A 21,125-nucleotide genomic window follows, 5' to 3' on the forward strand; every position below is an offset into this window, starting at 1 on the left:
ACACCAGCATCAGCCGCAATGTTAGAAATGCATTTTATGCATTTGCACACACAAAGCGGCAGGCACCGCGCACCCCCCCACCTCACCTTCACCATGGGGGCCTGCAATAAAATGCATGCTTCTCCATGGCGGCAACGCCGCGGTGGAAAAGCATCGGACCGCCCTCATCGTAATATGGTTGGCGGTGTCTCGCAGACACTGCCACCATAGAAAAGCACTATTTCTGCCGGTCGACTTCGCGACTGGCGCGGACCTCCAGCCATCCTAATGTGGTGGGGGGTCATTTTGTTGAGGATGGCGGGCGGTTTACCCCCGCCGGGCCGGTGATAGCTACCGCCGGCCCGGTGGGGGCACTCCGCCCGCCATCCTAATGGGCCCCTAAGTTCCTGCAGTTGAAAAACTCAACAAGATAGTGGTTCTTATTCTCTAGGCTATTTTCTATCGCTACAGTAACTGGGCTGTGCTGTAAGCAAAAACACCACAAGGTACGTCTTTTGCCCATCCTACTGTTTTTTTTTTTTGGCCCTTAGCAGTTCTCTTCATTCCGCCCATTCATTACATCAAGAAACCTGTATGGCAAAACTGGCGCTACAAGACAAAATTAAATAGACACCTGTGAGCACACAGTGTATTTTTCCAGTGTAGAAAATTCATTTTAGTCCCACAACAAAGGGAAACCTTTTGGTGCAAAGCAGTTGGCACACAACACAGATATGTGCTCATTACATTGATGTACTGTAGAAAGGTGGGTTATACAGTCAGTCTTGTCTTGGACAGAATCTTCTTATTCTTCAGGGATCACAATGGTCCCCATGATGCACTATGTAATCAACACAGGAGCTTTAAAGAGGGATTCTGTCCTCAAGCATGCAAGTGGCTCCAAAGTTGTTATCAGCTAATAAGCAATAAGTAAGCATCAGACTGGTTTAGGTCACCAGAAACATCTATTTAGAAGGCCCGTGAAATACTTCACAGGCCGTCTGACCCCAAGAGAGAACATTTCACATGCCACACACTTTTTAGATACAGGCATTGTATTAGTCAGGAATAAAACTCAGAGTGGCCAGAGACAAACTGATTTGATATGAAGAATTCCATTGAGGCTGCTATGGAAGGTGGTGCTGTCCTCTGGGGCACCCCATTACAGAACTCGCCATCAAAGCATCCTAGAGGGATTCCCAGAATTATTCTTCAGCAAAGAAGGAAGTGTGACTTTGTATTACTGTCTCCAGATGGTCTTAACATGGTCCCTCCAGCTAGTCGATCCACATAATGCCTAATGTAATGTTCTTGAATACCGCATTGCTACTTACGCCTGTGTGAGTGTTGGACTGTACCATCCCGTTAACGTGCCTGTCAGCGATGCCTTTGGACCTATTCGCACCATAATATTTTAAATAAAGAACCACAGAACAATACAGTGGCAGCATTAATGATTTCTCAGGGATCTGTAAGAGACCTGTAGTTGTCCCTGTCTCACTTTAATGGCCTCGCAGTATTCTTGGTGTAGATAGACATTACAGAAGGGCACAGGTTTGATTGGAGAATCAAACAAGTCATTGCTTCCTCTCGGTGGGATTCATGCTAACACGACAAGTCATGCATTGGGCAGGGAGTGTCCCTCTGGACTCACCTTGGACTGGGAGATTTTGTGCTTCTTGTTGAGGACGAATACACCTTTATCCACTGCAACGAGGCCAACTCTTGCATTGTGATCACCTTTCACCTTCAACCTCATGGATTTTCCCGGCTCTTTTACCCTATTGTCAGCCTCTGTTGCCCCCGATACTTCCAGCTGTTGAAAAATAAACATGAAACTGTTTACTCTTGCTTTGGGGGATACTTTATCAAGTAGCCAGAATGTGTCTATTCATCTACCCCCAGCATACGCGTCATTTTGTCTAAGGTGAAGCTGGTACTGTAGTATTAGGTCGCACACTTGGCCCAGCAACCTTGTCCTCAATGCCATTGTTGTCAATACCTGCTTGGCGTAGGCATCAGCTGTGTGCTGCTAGGCCTTTGGACATAGCCAGCACCCACTTCCATCTGCCAATGGTGTCACCTTAGCCCAGACTGCATCCATTTGCAGGGGACAGTAGGCACAGGTCACAGACTTTGGGATTGACATGTCCCATTCCGCCTGTTAGTACCCCCTAGGCTAGTGCTTTCATCATGGCCAGTGGGCAGGGGGATAACGTTTCACTTTTACTGTCATGTGCCTATCCCAGTGTCTCCCAAAATCAGCACCAAGCACAATCCCCTCTGTCCCAGGCCCCCATGCCCGTTGGGCATGACGGATGGCACTCTCAGTGAACAATGGGCACTATAATGTGTGCTCAGTAGCCCCACCAGCTTTGTCTACTGAGCACGGATCTGCAGCAGCAGTAATTGTATTACCCCATCTGATGGGGTTTACAATAGAAACTGTACAATTTGGGCTCCCTGTAAACCCCTTACTCTGTGACCCCTCTTTTATGGGGGGTTTGACCTGTGATATCAGGCTTTGTTAAATTCAGTGGAGGAGAAGGCTTACAAGGACAGCTTGTAGAAAATGGCAGCTTTGGATGGCTTACCGTTCCCATGCAGGTGTCCTTCACATCCACCCAGATGGAGTCTGCCACAATCTCGTCCTGTACGTAGTAATAGACAATGATGCGGAAAGAGGGGATGTAGTCCGGAACAATAGGCAGCGTCATGGTCACCAGCGATTGCCCCGGCTGCCTCTCCTGTTTGCCAACCTTGTAAATTCTTCCTTTGCTCATTATCTGTGGGTGGTGGAAGGGGGAATTGGAGGGGAGACAATGGACAGAGATTCATTAGTATGTTGCAAAATCAGAGATCCAAAGGTAGGCATCAGAAAACGTAACCCTTCTATTTCAAGTTGGCATTTGCTGTGCAATAGACAATCTCGTAATAAAAATGCCATAAAGTTGGAGGGGGCAGAAAGTGACACTTCAACAAGGCCTACTCCATCTTCGTCAGGTTGTAATACTTAAAAGAAATAGCTAAAAGTTAACTGTAAGAAGCAATTATTTACCACAAAGTAGAGCAGTTAAAAAGCATTTGCAATTAAATAGTTCTCGAATTTACGAGAGTTTGTGCTATTTGCATTGTAAATGGCAATGCCTTGTATTTATATGTTGTTTTTAAAACAGATAAATAAAAGACATTGTCATTTACAATGTCAACAACTTAAATTCTCGCAAACATGAGACTTATTGCATTGCAACTGCGTTTGGCACCTGTGCTATAAAGATAAACAAAGAAAAACGTTCGGAGAGAGGTGTCTTGCCTGCAGGCAGGACAAAGCTATTTGAGAAAATAGTGCTCGAAGGCTGTTATTAAAGCCTACCGAGTAACAACACACGTAACACGGGGTGTCCTCATGGGAGGTTACAAAATGAGACAAGGCGGTACTAAGGAGGAACTGCTAAACCTATTGACTAATGAAAAGCCGCAGTTTACAGTGGACAATGACACAGGGCAATAAAAAATGTGGGCGTAGAGTGGGCAAAGCTTCAAGTCCATATGCTTCACAGGGGAAACATCCTTTACAACGCAACTTTTACCACGCAGTGCCTTGACGGCGCAACTTTTACAACGCAAACCATTACAACGCATTCCACTGGGGGGCGCTCTAGGATAGGGAATAGGTTTAATTTACTGTCCAACACCTTCCCTACTATCCACGGGGACTGGAGTTGGAATAGTAAATTAAACTATTCACTATCCAGCGCCCCAAAGCACTATGCGTTGTAATGGTATGCGTTGTAAAAACCGCATTGTAAAAGCATGCGATGTAAAAGCATGCGTTGTAATGTCATACATCTGCTTCGCAGAGGAGCGCATGTGCTGCAGAAACTCAACCTAAAAATGACAACTGGGTATCAAATCTACAATGGGTCTGGGTTGGTCATGAAGCACATATGGTACTCATATTCATGAAAGCAAAAGTTAGCACAAAACATTTAACTAGTTTGATTTGAACAATAGACTAAGGAGTAAGAATAATTACAGCATTCTGAACCTACTAGAATGAATATGTTTTGGGACAGATTTTCTAAACTCACAGGATAGCAGCCATTTATTTACACAACTACTGCTTGGGAACTCGACCTGGTAGTACACACAGAAATTCAACCACTTCCATATATTGAAGAATTAAATAGCTTGGCCGTTAATTTTGTTTTTTAATACACCTGTACTGTGCTGCATATAATAATAAATTCCTGACACGTTTCATTTGCACTTTAGTCTAGTGTTAGTCAAACAGCGAAATCAAGTCTTGCAGACTTCCTCAACTCTATCATTTTTCTTAACATTCTACATTTCCACTATTTTACAACACTGGTCTCCTTTATTCCTGTTTGAAATGGGGTCTCCAGTTGTCAGTGGTTTGAACCCTGTCCAAGTAGTGACCCTCACTCCAGTCAGGGTAAAGGGATTACACAGCTAAAATAGCCCCCTGCTCACCCCCTTGGTAGCTTTGCATGATTAGTCAAGCTTATCTCAGAGACAATGTGTAAAACATTTGTACATACACACACAGTAAAACAGTGAAAACACCACAAAAGGAGATATCACCAGATTAGAAAACATAGCCAATACGTATCTGAATAAAACAAGACCAAAACTACAAAAATCCGACATACACAATTCAAAATATCAGTTAAAAATAATATGCAAGCTTAGTGCATGGAAATTAAAGGATGTGGTTGTTTTAGCGCAAAGTACTTTAGATGTAAAAAATCAAAGATGATCTAGTGGCTGGGGAGGGGAGGTGAGGTGCCGGAAAATCACAAGATGCGCTGGTTCCCTACTGGCAGGGGAGATGATGCATCGGTTACTTGCTGACAGGGGAAGTGAGGCATTGATTCCTTGCTGCTGGGCAGAACAGGCGAAGCATTGGCTCCTTACTGGCAGGGGAGGTGATGAGTCGATTTCGGGCATGCGACCTTGGTTCCTTACTGCGGTGCAATATTGATGAAGAGATTGGCAACCAGAGACAATGCTTCCAAAATCCAGATTCACGGAGTCCATGCAGCAGCGGCAAAACAGGCGCTGAGTCGATTTCACAACAGCGAGACAGACGCTGCATCAATGTCCCAGTGGTGAAGCAGGCACTGAGTTGGAGCAGGGCACCACGGACTTCGGAGGCACAGTGTTCGGGCTCACGCTGCCGTGATGCTTCTGACACGCTGCTATGGCAAGCTGGGGCCTGAGGTGCAAGCCATAGTCAATGCGTTCAGCGGGAACCATGCTTCGGTGCAGGCAGCAGCAATGCTTCGATCTGTTGCAGCGGGCGTTGAATAAATGGAGAAATAGTAGGAGATGTCTGGTCCAAGGAACTATTTGTGTGTCGTAATGAGTCTAGAAATCCGAGGGACCAAATAGCCACATTAAGAAATGACACTGGGTTGAAAAATTCCCATCAGCCCACCCTTATGGCGGAATATCATCATGTGGGATACGAATTGTAAATCCAAATCTCGCCCAACGCATCTAGTAATGATGCTGAGATGGATTAATGAAATACTTTTCTAACCACAGTGTATTTCAGATGGTGCTGATGGTGTGCAGTGCTAGTGAAATTAAGTGGGAAAATGTGAAACTAAAATTGTCTACTAGGGCAAAAAATGTGTTTAATAAGTATCGTCCTAGTGTCAAAGTTTAAAACAACGTCCGATAGTTTGAAATTATAACTATACAATGGCGCAGTGCAGTGGGGTCAACATGTTTCAGCTCTAAAGGACAAACTGTCCAGCTTTCTTCAGGACCAGATAGTAATAGCAACTGCAAAACAAGTATTTACAAAAATGTGAGAATAAATCGTGAGGATAATTATGCTCATATTGTGCAGAGACACATTAAATTACTCCTATCAGGAACTTGGATCCCCAATGTTTGCTGGTGGAAATGTAATCATTTGTCCTATCCCAGCGTTTTGTGGGAAGTAACCTCACCTCGCCCGGCACCCGCTCGGGAAAAAATGAGGCCCCGCTCTGTCCGGCGGTACCTCACACCAGCGTCCGAGTGGACGCTGGTGTGAGGTACCGCCGGACAGAGCGGGGATAGGACAAATGATTACATTTCCACCAGCAAACATTGGGGATCCAAGTTCCTGGTAGGAGTAATTTAATGTGTCTCTGCACAATATGAGCATAATTATCCTCACGATTTATTCTCACATTTTTGTAAATACTTGTTTTGCAGTTGCTATTACTATCTGGTCCTGAAGAAAGCTGGACAGTTTGTCCTTTAGAGCTGAAACATGTTGACCCCACAGCACTGCGCCATTGTATAGTTATAATTTCAAACTATCGGGCGTTGTTTTAAACTTTGACACTAGGACGATACTTATTAAACACAGTTTTTGCCCTAGTAGCCAATTTTAGTTTCACATTTTCCCACTTAATTTCACTAGCACTGCACACCATCAGCACCATCTGAAATACACTGTGGTTAGAAAAGTATTTCGTTAATCCATCTCAGCATCATTACTAGATGCGTTGGGCGAGATTTGGATTTACCATTCGTATCCCACATGATGATATTCCGCCATAAGGGTGGGCTGATGGGAATTTTTCAACCCAGTGTCATTTCTTAATGTGGCTATTTGGTCCCTCGGATTTCTAGACTCAATACGACACACAAATAGTTCCTTGGACCAGACATCTCCTACTATTTTTCTAGTATATGTTGGGTTTTGAGATGTCGTGGTCGTTAAACAACCCTTTTTGACCCTTCTCATTCTTTTTCTTAGTTGAATAAATGGACTCTGTTAGTCAATGCGTTGATTTTCTCCTTAAAATGATCAAATCTCAGTTCCAAGGGCACAGAAACTGGATTTGGTACCACTTGGCAAGTCAGGACTCTCAGCAGAAGAGCCCAGGCCCTAATAGGTGAAGTCTTTGATGGCCCTGAGACTTCTTAACAGGAGGCAAGCATGTGCCAGCCCTTGGAGAACCTTGAAAGCAGGATGTAGAAAGCAAAGTCCAGTCCGTTCACTCCCAGGACAGAAGTAGCAAGCAGCAGGCCAGGACAATAAAGCAATGGGGAGAGCGGCAGTCCCTCCTGCAGCATCCAGCTCTTCTTCCAAGCAAAATGTCCTCAGTCTAGAAGTGTCCTGATTTTGGGTTGTGAGAGGTTCAATACTTATACCTCTTTCTGTCTTTGAAGTAGGAACACTTCAAATGTAATTATTTGTAGTGCACAAAGACCCTGCCTTTCCCTACCCTGGCTTCAGACACACTCCGGGGGGGGGGGGGCTGCTTTGTGTGAGAACAGGCACAGCCCTATTCAGGTGTCAGTGACAAATCCTCCCACCACTCTATCTCAGGAAGGCCCATCAGACTGGTGATGGGCCATCAGGATATGCAGGGCACACCTCAGCTCCCTTTCAGTGACTGTCTAGAATGCACAAGAGCTCAATTTCAGCCTACCTAGAAGTGCATTCTACAGACAGACAGAGGCACAGAATGGTTAAGCAAGAACATGCCCACTTTCTAAAAGTGAAATTTCCAAACACGCAATTTAAAAACCAACCTTACCAAGAGATGCATTTTTAAATTGTTAGTTAAGAGATCCCAAACTCCAAATATCCATATGTCACCAATGGGAAATGACACTTAAAAGATATTTATAGGACATCCCCATGATACCCTATGGGAGAGATAGTCCACACAATAGTGAAACATTTACTTAGGAGTATTTCACTATTAGGACATGTAATACACAACACTACATGACCTAACCTTTAAATAAATTGTACCCTACCCATGGGGTTACCTTGAGCTCACCATAGAGGTGCCTTACATATACTGTAAGGAAAGGTTTGGACTTGGCAAGTGAGTGAACTTGCCAGGGAGACATGGCAGTTTAAAGCTGTGCACACAGATACTGCAGTGGTAGGTCTGAAACATGTTTGAAGGGCTATCATGTAGGTTGCACACTCAGTGCTGCAGGCCCATTAGGAGCATTTGATTTACAGGCACTGGGCACACCTGGTGCGCTTTTCTAGGGATTTACTAGTAAATCAAATTTGCCAATCGTGGATAAACCAATCATCAATACAATTTAGACAAGAGATCATATACACTTTAGCACTGATTAGCAGTGGTGAAGTGCCCAGAGTCCTAAAGCTAACCCAAAAACAAATCAGAAATATTCGGAGGAAGAAGGCAAAATGTTTGGGGATAACCCCGCAAAAAGGGACATGTTCAACAATTCCACACAATATATATTAAACCCTTAACTATCTCCCTGATGTTGGGAGGGGGACTTGGCCTATGTAAAAAACCAATGTAACTAGAGCTTAGATATTACTATGCCACTCCATTCACTACCTGTGCTTCCTTCCCCAACTGCTATTAATGGCCAGCAGTATGGATTAAGGACTTAGGGCCCTTTTAATAGTTTGATCGATGGGCTACTTGGTTAAAACCTGAGAGGTACCCTGTTCGCCATTTTGAAAGTGCAAAACTCAAAATAAGGCTTTTAGTCATTTAAGAACAGTTGTTTTCTTAAAAAAAAACCTTATAAAACCCCAAATTATGTTTTTTGTTTGCTGCTTTCCTTATTATGCTGTTAGAGGTATGACTGTGCCTGCATCATCTTTAAAGACTCTTTCTTCTGCTGGTTACTCTTTCTCATCTAGTTGTTTGTCCACAGTTTCGCGTTTAATTATTTTGCACAATCTGTGGGCTGTTAAGACATGTCCAATGCAGGTTTGTCAAAGGGTAGCTTCTCAGCATATTCCAAGAGATTGTTTTTGATCATTTGTTCTGGTTGTCTGGTTTACAAATAAGGATCCCATAATATTTGCATGTACTGTCAAGCCTTCGCTGAGACCAGGTGAGGAAGTCCACCAGCATCAAACAATTTGGAACGGACAGACAGTGACAGACATGGAGAAAAGTAAGTTGTTCTGTTCTTCTACGTCAGGTGTCTTGGACCTCCATGAGGCGGAGATCTAATCCTGAACTGAAGAGTTGCGATTCTAAAGGGACATCAATTCTAGGTTGGCAGTGTTGATGCCAAGCGTGACTTCCCCTACAAATATCAATGGTAGTTCCATCTCTCAAAAGAGGAAGCAGCAGGCTCAGCCTGATCTTAGATTGTTGCGGATACAACTGAGGAGATGGTTCGGTGCTTTCTAAGGCCATATCTCAGTGGAGTGGCTACTGTAGCACAAAATACTCCATATGTTTACACATTGCACTTTTCAGGGGCAGCACGGCCTTTAGGCCAGTATGATAACATTCTAGATATATTACTATATACCCGCCAGACATGCAGATCAGCACCAAAGTAGAGCAAAAAATGAGCATTAAAAAGAATGTTATACAGGATCAATGGATGATCTTAAAATAAAGTATAAACACGTGGTATCTATATACAGTGTTCAAGTTCTAAATGTTTTATAGTACGAAATGCAAGCATGACCAGTATTTTTCTTTCAGAAAGGTGGAAAAATCACAGCAAGCAATCTGTTCCCAGTAGAAGTACAAAATCCCCCCTGCACTAGGAAGAGCATATAAATGAAAGGCAGGCTGGCTGTTTGAAAGCAGTGATCTCTTTTCAATGGGCCGGCAGCAACCTTTTTTAAAGGGTGGCCAGGATCCCCTGTAGGCTGCTAGAGAGAATGACTGCATCAGCTTACAGTGGCCTCCTTTCACCATTCCATGAGGTACTGTCAGGGAGAGCGCTGACTGTGCACCACTTCTATGTGGTGCTGCCAGTGTCTTCCTGAAGGTCTGTTTGCCTTGCCTCTGTGCACACATCTGTTATATGATGCAGGTGCAAAGTCAAAGTCATTTGCATAGTGCCAAGTGCCCATGCAAATAGAGAAAAGCCCCCTTGACATTATGCCAGGGCACATTTAGTGCCAATACGATCTGTATTACAGAAGGGGTTATGTAAAGGTTTGTGGGCGTTTCTGTAATACCAAACCCTCATTCTGCCCATTGGGCACTTTTCAAAATATAAAGCATGAGGTGTCAGCAGGCCCAGAAGTCACAGAGTCTGGGTACATTAAGCCCACTACCCTGCTGTGGCCTAAGTGAACAAACCCTAAGCCTCTCACTCAGCAATATAAGTTCCAGTTGGATAAACACTAACAATTTCTCTGCAACTGTTTGTGTCATCCCTGGGACTGTCCCCCAGTTCTGCCATTGAATCATGTTTAATGAATTGTATTATATTTTCCGTGCTTAGCAAGAGCTTTTCTAACTACCACTAAGACCATTCCTTCATCCAGCTTCATAAGTCCTGTTTGAATGTATCTCAGAATTTTTTGGCAAAGTCATCCGGGTCCTGGTTGGCTATACCTGGGACTCCCTGCTTGTCCATTCCTGACTGTTTCAACCCCAAGGCCAACCTTTTAACTAGAGATATAATACCGCAATACTGAATCTTAAAATATCGAACCACAACAATATTGATTTGGCCAATACTATCAAGGTAAGTACATGTTGTGTCAGAATAGAAAGAACACCCTCATAAAAGTGATGAATGTCCTGTCTGCCTTGTTAACAGTGTATAGGGCCTCTATCCACTCTAAATAGAGTTGACAGGACATCCGCCAATTTTTTGGTAGCTGTCCTGCATGTGCCAAAGTCTAAATAAGCCCCTAAATCTTTACTCCCCAATGGAAGCTACTGTAATGGTTGATATCTTGCAGTCAATATTGTTGGTGGTTGATATTTGTGTATTCATTGTTTTGAAGTACAACCCATCTAGCTACATAAGTTCTTGCATCCTTTCACAGCTCCAGGCATTTCAGTTTGATGAACTCCAGACCCCTTTCTTAGACCAGCTCCTTGGACCGTAGTCTTGTTCGGTGAACATTAAGAATTTCACTAAGCCTCATTACTCCTAATGGAATGATCCTAGACACACCCTTCTACGTCCATCGGAAATAACAGGATTATTTTAGAACCCATCCCTTGCACCATTTTTACTAGTCTTGGTTGAATGAAGCACAAAGCCTTCCTCTCAGCCAGTCCCTGGAGACCAAGCCACAGGGTAATTTCTATTCCCCGATTTCTCCATCGCTGCAATGTGTACTTACTATGTAAGTGTAGGATCTAATCTGGTTTTCCTTGGCTGGGTCATTGCTCTTCACATTGAAGTTCACATTCAGGTTGTCACCCGCTTTCAGATCATTGGAGGTGACTCCGATGTGGAGGTAGTTCTTGGAGCTTCCTTGTGCCTTGTAAGCAATTGCCTTCATTGTTGCCCTCGCCTGACGATCAGCTTTGTACAAAGGATGATTTGTGGCAACCTGAAAAATTAACATGATCATAGTTAGATCACTGTTTGAAGAAACATTGGCCGGAACTTTTATCCAGATGTGCCAATTACACAACATCACTCTAATGCAACAGCGCAGTGTGAACCTGTGATTCCTCTGTGTCAGCTCATGGCTTTGCTTCTCAAAAAATCCACTTTGTATCCAACTCCACAGGGTTGATTTAATACTCTTTCTCCCCGCACCCAAATCTCTGCTCTGTAGCTTCTTTCCCAGCCTTCAGTTACTTTCTTCACTGTGTTACCTCACCCCATAGTAGCTGTGCTTCTCTCTGTCCGCAGCACCTGAGTAACCTCAAATGCATGGCTCTATCACTCACATTGTCCATGTGATAGAAATGTCCATCTGCACGTGAGGCTTGTCCCTTGTTTGAGGGTAGTTTGTAAGTGTGTGTGTGTGTGTGTGTGTGTGTGTGATGGTTGTCAATGTATGCAAGTGACAGATAAATGGACCGATAAATACCGAGCCTTCCGCAAACACATGGAATATAAATAGTGAAAAAGATCCAGAACTACTACAACATAGATTTTGCATTGGTAAGAACCAAAATCTGCATGCTATGTTCAACGTTCAAGACAAATCTCTGGATACATTACAATTATCGTACCTGATAAAATTGGAGAGTCTCAGTGCCAGATTTTATAAGAAGCAACTATTATCCCATCTGACAGGCCCCAACGGTGAGAATTATCTCTGTATGTTTGAGTAATCACTTTGAGTGTGAAGATGTTCCTCAGTCTGTGACGGAAAGGGCTCTGTGTGATGGAATGACTATCTTTGTGTGACATATGGTGTTTCAATTTCAGCATTCGGTTACTCACATCAATGGTTAACACTTCAATATTGGATGCTGTGTTTATTGTCAACTTAGTGGTCCCATCTGCCAGAGTACTGCCCTGAATGTTTCCAGGGGTAGCAACTACCGGGACACGGTGAGCAGGAGAGCCATCAGGGTTCGTAACGAAGACCTGTGAAGAAAACAGAACTTGGTGAAGTGGGTCTAACAAAGACCTGAGAAGTCTGCTCAACAACAAACACTTAGATAATCCAACATAATAGTTATTCTGCATAGTGAACAGAACATTGGTAAAATCGTCTTCAAACACTGGGTCAATAAAGAATATCATTATCTACAGAAAATACAAAGTTCTACAGAAACAGTAGGAAATAACAAAGAACACAGGAAAATCAGCACTGTGGCCGAGATTCTGATTGTATGGATACAATTTGTTGAAGGGTTATGTAGCTATGGGGAAAGAGGTTTTAAAATCACTTGCATGAGTATTTTATTTGGCCAAACATACATTTACAAATGGCCAGTTTAATAAATTCCCCTCTTTGACATGGTCAACCCCCAATTTTTGCCTAGTATCTGATGCAATTTTGACAGACGTTCAAGTGCCAGATCTCTTTCTCCAAAACTGTAAAATTGTTCTCACAATTGTCAATACCTTTAGCACCCTCTTTAGGTCACTAGTAAGTGGGACCCCTAGTACCTGAGGCAAAGAGGGTCCCTAGGGGTGGTGTATGTATGGTGCCACCCTAAGGAATCTCTCAGCTCCAACATGCAAACAGCAATTGCAGGCTGCATTCCAAGATGCAGAGAAAAGTGAAGACACAGCATGGGATGCCTCCGGTGTGCCATGCCTGCAGACACTGCTTCCAGTATAATAAGCCACCCTTACAGCAGGCGTTACAGGCCTAAGGCAGGGTGCACTATACTGCATGTGTGGACATAAGTGCATGAGTAGATATGACCCTGTGATGTCAAAGTCGATTCTTAGATTTTACAAGTGAACATGGAAGCCATTTTAAGTACATGTGCTGGACACTGGAGTTTATGAGTTCCCCAGCTACATAATGCCTTCATCAGAACAAGAGATGTTTAGTTTCAAACATATTGCATTATTAAGCCCACACTGCTTCCAATGATGGATTTGTTAATTGTGCCCCTGAAAACCTACTGACTAATAGTGCTTGGCATTGCTTAATGGTGTAGACCATCCAGCCACCACAGACATGTTTCTGACCCCCTGCAGGTATGAGCCAGCACTCTCCGAGGGCAGAAACAATGGGGTTGTCACCTCTTCCAATCAGGATGGCTAAGTAATCAGCATATCAACGTAGAAGACTTTAATGGCTTCTGCTACCTTTGATGTACAACACAACACTTCCCCAGACAGGGAAAATGTGACCCCCTGCCCAGGGCCCATTTGGAACCAGGGCAGGTGGGAAAATTAGATAGTCAGGAGGCATGTTCCTCCCTCAGGCCTGTTCCACCCCTATGGTGGACTTCCTTATGTGGACACAAAAGTTTGAATCCCAACATCTCGGTTGTGGTAGAATTTGGCTCTCTGGGTCAGGGGTATGCCCACTTCCCACAGGAAGTGGTCATATAGAGGGTGTAGACACCCTAAAGGTAAGTAGTTAATTGGCTACTACTTATCACTCCACTTAGAACCCTAAAATTAAGTAATTAGAAGCACCCTGATGCCAGGAATTAAGATGCAATTGATCCAGAAGAAGAGGACACCGAAAGCCACGAGAAAAGCGAGAACTGAAGATACGTTTGCTGCCAAACTTGCCTGTCTGCACCAGTCTCTGCAATCGTGACCAGGGACTCGTCCTGCACCTGAGCATCATCCAAGAATTCCAGGAGACTGCCAGCCCTTCACAAATTGCCAGCAATCTCCCTTGGAGTAGAGTAGATACTCCCCTGCAGTCTACAGGCACTGAAGACACAAAGTCCGGTTCACCAAGTTGACGCTCCCCAGCCACTCTGATGCAGCAGCCCCCAGGAATAGATACCTGTACTCCTTAAGATCAGAGCTTTTCTCTCCACCAAGTGAGAGGACACCAGGACCAGCTGGAACCTACAGGACCAATATCCAGGGTTCCGGAACCCTTGCAGCAAACAAAGATCGCAAGAGTCTAGTCTGGACTCCAAGTACATGGAGGGATGTCAACACCGCAGTAACCCACATCCAGAGTGGCCCAGCGGTCCTGACTTTTGCACTATCAACCGGCAAAACCCACAACTGCAAGGCCACAGAGCCCAGCCGCCCACTCTCTAGTTCGCCCGCACAGCAGGCTGGACTACGGAAACGCCCTCTACACGAGAGCCCCAGCCAAACTGCTGATACGACTACAACGCATACAGAACGCCTCGGCCTGCCTGATCCTCGACATCCACGACAGCTTAGACAACCAGACCACCATGACAACCAACGACACCTCAGACCCCAGGACCACCCCTCACAATGACCACCTGCTCACCTGGACCAACAACAAAGACGACAACACCATAAAAATCATGAACTCCATCCACTCCGGCTCCCCGTCAGACCCGTGCCCACACCACATCTTCAACAAAGCCAGCGCCACCATCGCACCCCATCTCCGCAAGGCCATCAACATCTCCTTCGAGACCGTGACCTTCTCGGAGTGCTGGAAGCATGCCAAGATCAACACCTTGCTCAATAAACCCAAGGCTGATTCGAGGGACCTTAAGAACTTCTGGCCCATCTCCCTGCTTGAGAAAACTGTCATCAAGCAGCTGGCCCTCTACCTTGAGGAGAACAACATCCTGGACCCATCCCAGTCTGAGTTCCGCAGCAACCGCAGCACTGAAACTGCCCTCATCGCCGCCACCGATGACATCAGGGCCCTGCTGGACAATGGTGAAAACGCAGCCCTCATCCTCCTGGACCTATCAGCCGCCTTCGACACGGTCTGCCCCACACCGTACACACAGATCTCCACAACGCAGGGAACCTAGACAAGGATCTTGAATGGACCACCTCCTTCCTCTCCAGGAGAACCCAGAGCGTCTGCCTCCCCCCTTTCCGCTCCGAGGCCTCCAAGATCATCTGCAGCGTACCCCAAGGATCATCCCTCAGCCCGACATTGTTCAACATCTACATGGCCCCGCTCGCCCACGTCGCCAGACTGCACAACCTCAACATAATTTCCTATGCTGACAACACACAGCTGATTCTCTCCGTCACCAAAGACCCCCTCACCGCCAAGACCAACCGCCACGAGAGAATGAAAGCTGCCACCGAATGAATGAAGAACAGATGTCTGAAGCTGAACTTGGACAAGATGGAGGTCCTCATCCTCGGCTCCACACCCTCGGCCTGGGACGACATCTGGTGGCAGGGAGCAGCACCAACGCCCACCGACCACGCATGCATCCTGGGGTTCGTCCTCGACTCAACACTCTCCATGACCAAGCAAGTCAACACCGTCTCATCCTCCTGCTTCAACACCCTCTGCATGCTCCGCAAGATCTACAGGTGGATCCCCACCGACACAAGAAAAACAGTCACCCAGGCCCTCGTCAGCAGCAGGCTGGACTACGGAAACGCCCTCTACATGAAAGCCCCAGCCAAACTGCTGATACGACTACAACGCATACAGAACGCCTCGGCCCGCCTGATACTCAACATCCCTTGACATAGCCACATCACACCCCACCTGAGAGACTTGCACTGGCTGTCCGTCAACAAGAGGATCACCTTCAAGCTCCTCACCCACGCACACAAGGCAATCCATGACACCGGACCAGCATACCTCAACAGTCGCATCACCCTCTACACCCTGAATCGCTAGCTCCGCTCCACCGAACACGCCCTCGCCACCATCCCCCCGCATCCGAAGAGCGACCTCCGGTGGCAGATCGTTCTCCTACCTCGCCGCCACAACCTTGAACACCCTCCCCATCCTCCTACGGCAGACCCAAGACCTACTAACCTTCAGGAGGCTACTCAAGACCTGGCTATTCGAGCAGTAGCAGCACCGCTCCCCCCCAGCGCCTTGAGACCCTCACGGGTGAGTAGTGCACTTTACAAATTCCTTGATTGATTGATTGATTACCACATGAGCCACACTCTTGGTTCTCCTAGGGGACCCCGGGTACACATACTGTACCCCTGAATGACCCCTTTGGGATACCTATTCTTTCACCTCTGTCTGTCCGAATGCCTGTGTGTCTCAGCTGCAGGCACCCTCGTTTAATATGTGGTGAGAGGATGTGGTCAGTTTATGCCATGGAAAAACTAACAGCAATTATTCACGATAGAGTTGCAAAGTTTGACAATATCTGGTACCATTTTTCTACGTATGTGAAGAAACAAAGCTCACGCGGGATAAAGCTGACAGTGACTAAGATTCTGCAGGTTTCTGAGGTGTGTGAGATGCCCTTCTCTGAGCCAATCACTCCTCTCAAGACAATAGAACCAGAGGTCAAAATGCCGCTTCTAATTTATAGGCATGAAGGATTGGAGGCATCTCTTGAGGAAGTGGGCTTGAGTTGCACCTTGGAAAAAATGTTTATGTGTGTTAAAGTAAGCTATCTTGAACTGTCCACCACTGCTAGCTATGGATAATTGTACACATTAATGCCAATGTCTGTATCCTTATTTCCTAAAAATTCAAAATAGAGTTGTTAAAAATAAACATTATTGCACCAAAACACAAGAAAAATGTCTAACCATAGAAAGGTTTTGGGTATCCATCGAACCACCAACAAAATCATATACTCAACAAATCACGGCACTGCATGTTTTGTAATATATACCGCTCTGAGCTTAAACTGCACAGAATGCAAAAATAACAGCTGTTCATTCAAACCTGGTGAGGAGGGAGGACAAATAGGCAGATGAAATTAACTCAAAAGTAGTATTGATGACAACACTGTCTTAGGGACCAGTTCCAATATTTCCATGCCATTGGCCTCCTAAATCCACAAAAGAAGCTGAACACCCTCCAACAAGGCCGCCCTCTTCACAGGATTCCGGGGTAGAGGAGTCTCCTTGAATACTGAGGCGGGAGGACAACTCTATCCGGTCCCCGGAGTTCACTGTCCGAAACACTCTCTCACTGGTGACAAAAGAAGCAAAGACGATTGCCAACCGGGGGTGGGGCTGGTAGTCACCGCTTTGAAGATGGAGCTGAGGAGGCAGCAGCAGTTTGGGACCAGAATTTGTCACCCCCAGCCCCACCCCCCACCCAGACACAACCCCTGCCTCAAAAGGGCTTGACCAGCAGCCCTTGCTTGAGGAAAAGATAAGGCGCTGTGATAACCAAAACAATACCCCCAGGAGGGAGGGCGAATGGGAGCAAGCAGCTTCTGATTTTCGGCCGACTGCTTCACCATCTCCTCAAGGCAGAGAACAAAAACCTCTAAACAAAAAAAATCAAATTTCAAGAGAGCAGACTTCTAGGAGGCATCTGCCATCCATGCCCGCATCTAGATATAACTACGAGCCACAATGGAGGCTCCCGAAGCAGCCACAGCAGTACACAGGTTATCAAAAGATATATCTGACAAAAACCGGATGTGAAGTACCATCAGAGCCAAAGCAAGGAAGTATCCTCCCATTTCAGTGTTCTGCAGCGTTAAGGCCAGAAAATCCTTCGGAAGGGACTGAACCATAAATTGGAATAGGTGGAAGCCCTGTTGGAAAAATTGGATGTGGTGTAAGACCTCTTAACAGCCCTTTCCACCTTCCTATCCACCGAGTTGGAAGGAAGGGTGCCATCCGAAAGCACCATGCTCTGGGAAAATAGGCCATTCATCAGATTGCCCACCTTAACAGATTGAGGGAATTCCTCCGAAAACCCCTCCAAAAGCAGCCTTGTCAATATTGGGTAAATAAATCATCCTCCCCCACCTGTTAAAAAGGTGTAGGCAATCCCCTCAGCTCCCTGAACAAAGCGACCAAGCTTCCCCTCTTCATCCTCAGGGTCATCGAGGTCCAGCATAGAACAGGGCCTTGGAACCTTAGCACGAGGCTCTCCTGCTTCTCTGGCCTGAAATGTGGCCTCAACAGACTCGATGATAAGCAAGCTTAGCGCAGCTAAGGCAAGCATACCTGCAGCACATTCCAACATGGACTCTATAGCCAGCACACATAAACACAATGAGGCTGCTGCCTGTAGCCCTCCCGTATCTAGCTAACACAACTCTCATCACACCGAAAAACTTGCAGGAGCCACGAGATGTGGGAAGCAGGTCTGACTCATAAACCACCGCAGTGGAATGCGCGGCAACCGAAGGAGAGAGGGGATACTTGAGAGGGCTCAGCACCTCCAGAGAAATGGTTGCCCCTGCCTCTCGCCCACGGAGGCAGTGCAAAACAACGGGGGAGAGGGGCGAAAGCATGAGAAGAGGAGGCTGCGTGCCACACCCATGAGAGAAGGACCCACGCCCGCTGGACCATGGTGGTGTGGTCCAAGCAGAAAAACAGATGAGGACTGTTTGTGCAAGTCCGGTAAGAGCAGTGCTTTAAATGGGCCGGTACTCACCGGTACTAAGTACCGGCACTTCAAAATTTTCGTTGCTTGAGTACCGGAACTTTTCCTTGCACAAAGAGAGTACCGGTACTATTGTGGCATCAAGCCAAGCTCAGTGACATTTAGCATATACAAAATAGAAGTGCAACACAGCTGATGAGTTGGTCGGTTTTCATGAAGCACTCTGATGTAAATGTAAATGTACAGGAATTTATATAGTGCAAATCACCAAGCGGTTTCTAAGCGCTTGCTTAGGGAACCCGTCCTGGTATTGTCCTGTGAGATAACCCCAGCAGGGTATCCGCAAGGTGAAAGCCAGGCATCCCGCCGCGAGGGGCGGTTGTGGAGATTAAGCAAGCTATTGCCCAGAGTCGCTGAGTGTGAACCCGTGAATCGAGTAGGCACCGGAGCGAGAATTGTCGTGTCCATGGACATTTTAGGACTCAAGAACCCGCCGAGCCGGGAATTGAACCCTGGTCCCGGGCTGACCTCTGCTTCCAGGTCTGCCTCCTCTAACCAGTGAGCCACACTTCTCCACTGCATTTGTTTGAAGTCCGATAAAGGAGGAAGGTGGTGATGGTGATGCTGCAGCCGGTGGGAATCCAGGCTTAGTAATGTGGGCAGACTAGACTTCCTTTATCGGACTCCAAACAAATGCTGCCGTATTCTGCGATGCCAGCAGGAGGGGAGATTAACACTCCATTACGAAAACGGATCAACTTGTCAGCTGTGTCGCGCTTCTTTTTTGTATATGCTAAATTTCACTCAATTTGGAAAAGCAAAACCTTTGGAAGGCACAATTACTAGTTGATCTGAATATGTAAATAGTGCTTAAACTCTGATGGAGACACGTCATCGACAGTACTGATGTGCGAGTGGACCCAGCCTAGGATGCAGATTTCTGTCACCACTTCTGCTAGCTACACTGTGACTCTGAACAGGGTTTCCTGCTCGCCCAGCACGTCGAGATCTTAAACTTTCTCATAGAGAGTCAAGTTTGCTTTGTGGGAAAAGAGGTTGTGTTCAGAAGTACAGCAATAATTCTCTGTGAGTGAACCAGCAAATAGGTTTGCTTCATTTGTGTGTCAAGTGTGTTGCCTAAAGCATATGTTTTGTTATTTGTTGCGTAATTGATCGTAAGGGCTAATGCTCTACTTAAATAGAAATTAACCACTTTACCTCAATAATGATCAAACCCTACTACAGAGCACTTTGTGAATTGTTTTTCTCCGACCACGACCTAGTATTTTAAACCAAAGTCCTTTTGAATTTCTAAACTAGTATTTTATTTGGCCTAAATTCTGTACTTCGTTTTTGTAAACTTTTCAGTACTAGAAGCATCCTTGATATTTTGGCCAAGCTGGTGCATCTCTTTAGTCCCCAGAATTCCCCTGTGACCTGCACGGAGATGGTGAAAACAGAGTGCTGTAGTCCAATAGAGGTGGCGCAGCGGCCAGGGTGACTGACGCTGGACGCTGGGGATCACGGTTCGATCCCTGGCTCCGGAGGCAGGGGTCTGCCAGACACCATGTGACTCTGGGTAATAGCTTGCTTAATCTTCCTGACGGCCCCCAGCGCCTTGACACCTTCGGGTAATTGTTCGCGCTTTACAAATACTGGACATTTACAATAGTATAATTTTTGGCACCCACTCTTTTACTTCTGAGAAGGCAGAGACACTGCAGCCTAAGGGGCGACCCTGTAATATGACAATTACTCCGATTTAATCTGCTTTCCTCACTTTTTGCTGGGTTTTGTGAGAAGACTTAGCTGCTGTGAAGATTGTTGGCCTCTATTTAGTGAAGCGTAATCAAATTGTTCTCAGGCTAGATTAGACGCAAATTTGCATTGAGTGGCTCAGGTGAATGTATGTTTTGCATCTCAGTATCATTCTGCACATCTGCTCATCAATTGAATCTCAGACAAATTAAATGTGTGCCTCTGGCAGGGTACCTTAGCCCCTTCCCCGTGGTGCAAATTATGCCGCAGTGTGAATGGGGCGGGGTTGGGCGTGGCACTCTGGCGTGGCTATTTTCTTGTTCAACCTTGTTGTGTGCCTGTGCCTGGTTGTGGATTGATTGTCTGGCTTTGGAGTGACAGGGGCTGGGGTGGCTCCAGGAGTCTGGGGTGAGTCAGCCTGGGCTGAATAGGCCAATCTGCATTTGGAGTGGTGGGAGAAGTAGTACCTGTCCCTGACTAGGGCTGTGCCTGTCTTCCACAAAAGACTAGCTCCACCTCCTGTTGTACGACTGAGGACCCTGGCCCACATTCACAAAGGAAGAGGTTGTGCACTGGCAGAGTGTACCCAGAACTGGTTTGGACTGGGTCCAGGACCCCTGACACATAGCTAACAAAGACTTTTGGCGTATAAAAATGAGAGCTCAAACCCCTGTAATTTAGATCATCCTGGAAGTAAGAAGAACCTTTGCCAAGGAGAAAAGCACGTGAAATTGAGAAGAAGGACTGTCCTTGCTGGGGCTGACTTGCAGTTTCTATTCTGCCAAGGAAGTAGAAG

General features: G+C 46.0%; 1 protein-coding gene across 1 annotated transcript in view; it reads right to left on the bottom strand.

Moving 5' to 3' along the window:
• C3 (complement C3) overlaps positions 1 to 21,125 on the bottom strand; it is a 329,940-nt gene that overhangs the window by 209,623 nt on the left and 99,192 nt on the right. Inside the window, exons 11-14 of the mRNA XM_078685332.1 lie at positions 12,133 to 12,279; positions 11,072 to 11,284; positions 2,574 to 2,765; positions 1,634 to 1,795 (exon numbers count right to left, since the gene is read on the bottom strand). Of these exons, the coding sequence (XP_078541458.1) occupies positions 1,634 to 1,795; positions 2,574 to 2,765; positions 11,072 to 11,284; positions 12,133 to 12,279 (714 nt within the window). The remainder of the gene's footprint in view (positions 1 to 1,633; positions 1,796 to 2,573; positions 2,766 to 11,071; positions 11,285 to 12,132; positions 12,280 to 21,125) is intronic.

Source organism: Lissotriton helveticus, chromosome 1_1 (assembly GCF_964261635.1).
Source record: "Lissotriton helveticus chromosome 1_1, aLisHel1.1, whole genome shotgun sequence".
In the NCBI taxonomy this organism is placed as follows: domain Eukaryota; kingdom Metazoa; phylum Chordata; class Amphibia; order Caudata; family Salamandridae; genus Lissotriton; species Lissotriton helveticus.